Here is a 7,422-nt window from a genome sequence, read left to right as displayed (position 1 = left end):
TTAAATATCTGTTTAAGTCAAATAATTTTGCCCTGAAATATCTGTAATTACAAAATGTTATCAAATACAGATTAGGAAGAATAAATGGTGATCTGAGGTGATCGGAGTGCCTCAGATCACCATTTTTTCTTCCTAATCTGTATTTGATGTTTGTCCTGTAGAGCACCCAAAGAATATTTTTCTACATTATTCCCAGTGACACACTCACTTTCATCTGCTTACAAAATGTTATGCATATTTTTTAATATAGTTTTTATTTTCACATTTTATCAGTGATTGTATATAGCTTTTAAGTTTTAATTTATTCAGTAAACTTCTGTAATTTTCATTACTTACATTATAAATATCACTGCTAATTATACCGTAATTACATATTTTTAGAGTTTAGGTTTTTAGTTTCTTTAATAAATTTATTTTTCATAGTTTTTTTATATTGTTTTGTATATTTTGTGACGTCCGTCAGAACTATCTACAGTTCCAGTAAACCTTTATCATAACATCATTTCTAAGAAAAGCAACTCTTCTGGTTTAATGGCTGTTCTGCTGTAAACCGTATCCACTGTTCCTTATCCAAACACAGCAGTGCGCATGCGCGGTGCTGTGACGTGTCTGGACGGTGTCTAACAGGGATGTGAAAATGATCGTTACCGCTCCGGACAAACCGAATAAGTACAGTTTCTGTCGCCCGCAGCTGCCGTTTAGCTCGGTTAGAAACCGAAATTCCCGCCACGGTTTACGTTCTAGTCGGTTCTTTTAAGTTAAGCTAAGTAAAACTGGTTTAACTTACTTTTTCGTCGAGTTAAGTTAGCGACCGTGAGCTAACCAACCGGAGTCGGTTAGGCTCCCCGCTGGATAAACAGTATTATGTTCATATTCGTTGATGTGAAACGGGCGCTGCTTGGGTTACTTTTATTTACTCAGCGTTAATTCAAGGAACACCCAGCCGGGTCGCGGGAAGTATCTAGACCGAAGGCAGGTGAAGATGTCTCGGCGGCGGCTGGACAGTCGCAGTGGTCTGCCAGGCGGGCTGCTCGGGGAGGTCCAGACCCCGATCACATTGGAACCGGTGGAGAGCGTTTATGAAGTCACCGGAGAGCTGGGCAGGTGAGGAAAACTGAGCGGACAGCTGTTTGTGAAGGTCCAAAGAGAGCTCAGCTCACAAACGTCTGGGTCCATTTGATTTAATCATTTATTCATAACAGCTGGACTTGTGATCTGGGCTTTTCCGGATCTTTCCTTAGAACATGTGGATAAAACAGCTGATTTAAATGGGTTTATTCTATTTTGAAGCTTTATTCTAATGTTCTTTCAGTCAAAGATCGCGTTTCATTTTAAATCTGCTGATTAACTTGAATTATTTTGATGCCTCCTGTCAAGTATGCTGGTGTTAGCAGTGTGTGGACTCTGGACTGTAATCTGTAACAGACTGTAAATGGGCTGTGTGTGTGTGTGTGTGTGTGTGTGTGTGTGTGTGTGTGTGTGTGTGTGTGTGTGTGTGTGTGTGTGTGAACCACATCCTGAGAAGACTCAGGTGTGAGGTATGATCCAGCTGTCATCAGGAGGAAGGAAACACTCTCATGTGGAAATCAGAAAGAGGAACTTGGTCCACTTGTTGTTTTACATCATTTAAAAGCAGGAAGCCGTGAAGTGAACCTTTTTCATACATGATAAGAACTTCTAACTTTTATGTTGGTTATCTTTATTGCGTCATCATTGGTTAGTTTGTGGAACTCGTCAAGGCTGATGTAATCACGTTTAAAAGAATTTCTCCACTTCAAAATGCTGTGTAAAAGTCTTAAACCAGATTCTGTACATGAATGACCGAACATTCTCTGTTTAGAGATATGGTGTTTTAAGTTATTCTACACGACGAGCTAACCACTAGTCCAGTGACCTGTGAGTCAGGCTGTCATTGGTTGAGTAATAAAACTTACCAGTAAGATCATTAAATACGTCGAGTACATCAGAATTGTTGTTATAGTGGAGATATGCTCTTTACGTTTAATTAGATTTTAGAGATCATTTGAAGACATCAGACCTCCATGGCTGGCAGCAAGGTCTCGACTAGACATGTGGAACCACCTGAAGTGGCTCTTTATAACAGGGTGGAGGCGTTTTAGCTGTTATCCTGTTTTAATGTGCATAAAGTAACTACAGCTGAGTGACATGAATAATAATGAGAAAACTCAGCTTTTAAATAGAAAACCATCATTTTAATATAAACTATGTTCACAGTCTTCACAGACTTTATTTTTGCAAAATAAAAGAACAAATAACTAAAATGGCCAAATGCTAAAGAAGCTGCAGCATATTTATATAAGTAGAGATGAAACTTTAAATGTCTCATCCTAATTTTAAGGAAGCACCAGATTTTGTGGTTGTGTCCAAATAGTGTTTAGTAATCAATTAATTTGCTGCAGTTATCAATTGATTAATCAAATAACACCCCACACCTTGTCTTAGATCCACAGCCGATAACCGAAGCACCTGGATGCTTTGTGCTGAGATTCTGGCATGTGGAAGCCATGCTGTTGTGAGCTGCTAGCTTAGCACTTCACAAGCTTAGCGCTAAACAAGCCACCGGCTTGAGGTTGAAATATTCTTACCAGTGTTTCCCCTAGGAATTTTTCCAGCTGTGGTGGAGGTGGTGTTGGTGGGGGGTGGGGGAGGGAGGATGACACGTCTCACCTTTATGTTAATATTGTTTTATTTGTTGCACTCCACTTTGAACTGCACCAATCCAGCGACTGCTGCATTGTAATAACTAGTAAAGGTGAGTACACCAATATTTGCACAAGAATAATTTCTGTTTTAAACTCTCATTGACACACTTTGCAGGGTGGATTTGGCATTAAATTTTTCTTGGCATCTGGAAAAACATCTTTTTCCCCCTTTATTTGACTCTCTGCCCCATTTATTTTGGTCCAAGACCATTACTGGGCTGGCCCTATTAAAAACGTTCTACACCCCTGCTTAGTAGACTTAATGAAGTATTTTTAAGCCAGTATAAAAATGATTGAAACACAAATTTACATATTTGGCATTACTGACCAATATTTTTTATTTAATTTATTTGTTAAGAACATCAAGATGCATTACAGTGAACATTATAATAAGCTGGGCGGACACTGTGCGACTTTTTCACTCGTAACACAGCTTCAGCTCAAACTGTACGACTTCAGCGCAGGGCAGATCTCACGAGTCATGTGCTCACTGTATGTCTGGTAGCAACACGTCGCCCCTAAAAATATGTTAAAAATAGCAGTTTTTACTCAACACGTCAGACTTTTTTGTCTTGTTTTGCCTGTTGTCCTTCGGGAGTGCTGCAGGAGGACACACAGGGATTTATGGGGGTTGGATGAGGAAACGAAATAAAGAAAGTAAATCTGTGTTTTGTCATCAGTTTAATTTGACATGAACATGACAAACATGCTTTCTTGACAATCTTTGTGAGTAAAAAAACGTGTAGAAATAAAAACGAACAACGTGTGTTATTAGGGAAATAGCGGGTGAGCGGAGTTGATGCATGATTGCGAATGCGCCGTGAGCGGTTCTGATACTTTTTGGGTCGGAGCTGCTCGCAGTGCCGCTTCAACCCTCATGAGGAACGAGATAAATATTAAAAAATATTAAACACTCCAGAAGTCCGTGCGAGCTCACTATTGCTGATCGGTAGCTGGTCACGTGGTGTTAATCGCCTCTCGTAACCCCCTGTACACTACACGACGCTCAGCGCAAAACTCGCCCCGATCTTGTGGATTCTCGCACGAGTGGAAAATCTGCTCAAAAAAGTGAAAAAGTCGCACAGTGTACGCCCGGCTTTACTGTCTGTGTGTGTGCGTTGATGCCTGGGCCGAGCTGACGGAGCTCCCGGCTGCAGTTTTGTGTGTAGGGAGGGGCGGGCGCTCTATCTGACTGGCCAATCACAGAGCGTGAAGACAGTCAGTTACCCAATGAGGATTTCATTCAGCACGATTACAGATATTTACGAGTTTTACACTCGTTTCTTGCTCGTATTCGTCAAAAATGCTTTATCCGTACGCTTATAGCTGTAACCACCCTGCCCTGCCTCCTCCTCCTTGCTACCTGCCGGCTGTGATCACAAGCAACAACACAGTAGTTACCACTGCTTCTTCAGGAAATTGCGCAAAAATAAAAAAACATCAATAAAACTTGGGATGTTGTAGGCGTGGCGGTGGGATTTCAGCCGTGGCGGGTCCACGGCTACGCCTATGTAAGGGAAACCCTGCTTACTAGGGGTGTAACGGTACGCTAAAATCGTCTTCAGTTCAGTGCTTAGAAGAGTTCTGTTTGATTAATTTTGGGTTTATTATTATTATTATTATTATTATATTTATTTAATATGTAAGCGGCTCCTATAGTGAGCAGAAGCAGGTGTCATCACAGGCTGCTGATCTAGTGAGGTCATCAACTGTAGGAGTCAATGTGCTCTTTGCTTCTCCCAAGATCTCCTTCCCACCTGTGACTGTACCATAGATGGCTGCTCTCGCTGGGGGAAACAGGATCCCAGCCCCCAGCCTTCCTATTGGAGTCTCGTGTTATATTGTGTTGTCTGAATTCTGTTGAGGTGTTTTTATTTTATTTTGCAGAGCAAAGCTGCCCTCCCGGTGGAGGGTCTCTCTGAAGTGCCTTTTCTTCCCTCCACCTGAACCAATCCTCATGTAACCCTCTTATCTCTATTAAGGTAGCGCGACTCGGGTTGCGAATGACCACAGTCACCAATACTTGACATGTGTCTTGCCCATGTATGTCTGATCTCTGAGTTGTGTGTACTGAAACTCTAATTTCCCTCTGGGATTAATAAAGTATTGATAGATTTATTGATTGATTAGTGCAGCTATGAGTGTCACGCTCATACAGACAAGTGTCGTGTTTGACTGATGATGCTCTGTGTTTTTATTCCTGTAGCGAGCTTTAAAAACTCACCTCACACCGCTCAGTTTCTTCTGTAACATTTGTATTAAATAACGAGCTTCCTCCGTGCCATACTTTTGTTGTAGGATGAAAACTTTACATCAATCATCCCAGGGGAAAAGTTCAGCAGACGTGTTTGTTTACGTTTTTGCCGTTGTATGTCTGGGGCGAAGCAACGCTCCGTTTAGCGTCTCTACAGGCTCCAGTAACAGCTCCGTTTAGCGTCTCTACAGGCTCTAGTAGCAGCTCCGTTTACCGTCTCTACAGGCTCTAGTAGCAGCTCCGTTTAGCGTCTCTACAGGCTCTAGTAACAGCGCCGTTTAGCGTCTCTACAGGCTCTAGTAGCAGCTCCGTGTACCATCTCTAGAGGCTCTAGTAGCAGCTCCGTGTACCATCTCTACAGGCTCTAGTAACAGCGCCGTTTAGCGTCTCTACAGGCTCTAGTAGCAGCTCCGTGTACCATCTCTACAGGCTCTAGTAGTAGCTCCGTGTACCATCTCTACAGGCTCTAGTAGCAGCTCCATGTACCATCTCTACAGGCTCTAGTAGCAGCTCTGTTTAGTGTCTCTACAGGCTCTAGTAGCAGCTCCGTTTACCATCTCTACCGGCTCTAGTAGCAGCTCCGTTTAGCGTCTCTACAGGCTCTAGTAGCAGCTCCGTTTAGCGTCTCTACAGGCTCTAGTAGCAGCTCCGTTTAGCTTCTCTACAGGCTCTAGTAGCAGCTCCGTTTAGCGTCTCTACAGGCTCTAGTAGCAGCTCCTTTTAGCGTCTCTACAGGCTCTAGTAGCAGCTCCTTTTAGCGTCTCTACAGGCTCTAGTAGCAGCTCCGTTTAGCGTCTCTACAGGCTCTAGTAGCAGCTCCGTTTAGCGTCTCTACAGGCTCTAGTAGCAGCTCCTTTTAGCGTCTCTACAGGCTCTAGTAGTAGCTTCGCTTAGCGTCTCTACAGGCTCTAGTAACAGCGCCGTTTAGCATCTCTACAGGCTCTAGTAGCAGCTCCGTTTAGCGTCTCTACAGGCTCTAGTAGCAGCTCAGTTTAGCGTCTCTACAGGCTCTAGTAGCAGCTCCGTTTAGCGTCTCTACAGTCTCTAGTAGCAGCTCCTTTTAGCGTCTCTACAGGCTCTAGTAGTAGCTTCGCTTGGCGTCTCTACAGGCTCTAGTAGCAGCTCCGTTTAGCGTCTCTACAGGCTCTAGTAGCAGCTCCTTTTAGCGTCTCTACAGGCTCGAGTAGTAGCTTCGCTTAGCGTCTCTACAGGCTCTAGTAACAGGGCCGTTTAGCGTCTCTACAGGCTCTAGTAGCAGCTTCGCTTAGCGTCTCTACAGGCTCTAGTAACAGCGCCGTTTAGCGTCTCTACAGGCTCTAGTAGCAGTGACAGCCATCAGGTTTCGTCCGCTCTGAAAGGCGTTGATGAGAATTTGCAGACCACATTTTTTCAATGGAGATTGGGCGCGTGCAGCCATCATGGGTCATTCAATACAGCATCCGTACGGAAACTTGCCTAGGAACGCAAATAAAATTAATTATTTTACGGAAAAAAAATTAACCAAAGCTGTACGCAAGTGGACCGAACCTAACAGGCCGAACCGAAACGGTTCAGCACTCGCCTGTGAACCGTTACACCCCTAATTCCTACATTTTGGAAACATTTTGGCCTTTTTCTCTGGGTGTCGTCGTCCCTTTTGTGTTGCTCGCTCTAACTGTTGATATGTTGGAGCTGCAGTAGCCATGCATGTGTGCTTGTTGTGTCAGGTAACCGGACTGTGATTGTAAAACCTGGAAGTGATAAACGTTATAATCGATTTAATTCGTTTCAGCCCTATTTGTGTATAATTTTATTTTGTGAAACCCAAATCCAGTCTGAGATCAAGTTGTTGCTGCTGGAATAAAAAGGCTCCAGTTTCTTACATTTAGCAGACATTTCTAGGATGTTATTTAGTACATTTTACACACCGACGTCACTTTTGTGTGACTGTTAGCAATGTGAAATTCTTGGTTATCCAAACATGTAAAAATCTGCAGCAGCAACCTTTGGTGCATGCATGCCTCAAGTCAGGGATTTTCTAACCCTAAATTCCAGATTATTTAAATATGCTATGCCTTTTACATGTTTGGATAATTTTTAATATGACAGTAACACTCTTTGCTCTTTACGTAGGCTGGCCGTTAGCTAATAAGTCCTGAAGGATGTAAACTGAATTTCTCTGAGCAGAGGCTGTTCAGTGCTATGTGTCTATGTGACTTCAGTCCTAAACCTTGTTTTAGCTCTGCTTCTCTTAGCGGTTTAGTGGTTTCAGCTATCAGGTGCTGGATGTGATGTCATCAGACCAGCTGGACTTTATGTCACAAACACTAAACGATGATGCTGATGATGATGATGGTGGTGGTGGATGTTCCGTGTCAACCTTAACGAAACTGTAGGAATTATAATTCATACAATAATCTTGTGTTAAAATAAGATTCTCAGCTTAAATAACAAAACTATCACATG

At 42.9% G+C, this 7,422-nt stretch overlaps 1 protein-coding gene across 1 annotated transcript in view; it reads left to right on the top strand.

Moving 5' to 3' along the window:
* Window positions 1-584: 584 nt before the first annotated feature.
* stk17b (serine/threonine kinase 17b (apoptosis-inducing)) overlaps window positions 585-7,422 on the top strand; it is a 13,735-nt gene continuing 6,897 nt past the window's right edge. Inside the window, exon 1 of the mRNA XM_015975971.3 lies at window positions 585-1,104. Within this exon, the coding sequence (XP_015831457.1) occupies window positions 983-1,104 (122 nt within the window). The 5' untranslated portion in view covers window positions 585-982. The remainder of the gene's footprint in view (window positions 1,105-7,422) is intronic.

This window comes from Nothobranchius furzeri, chromosome 7 (assembly GCF_043380555.1).
Source record: "Nothobranchius furzeri strain GRZ-AD chromosome 7, NfurGRZ-RIMD1, whole genome shotgun sequence".
NCBI classification, from domain to species: Eukaryota; Metazoa; Chordata; class Actinopteri; order Cyprinodontiformes; family Nothobranchiidae; genus Nothobranchius; species Nothobranchius furzeri.
This window is presented reverse-complemented; position numbering and strand designations above follow the sequence as displayed.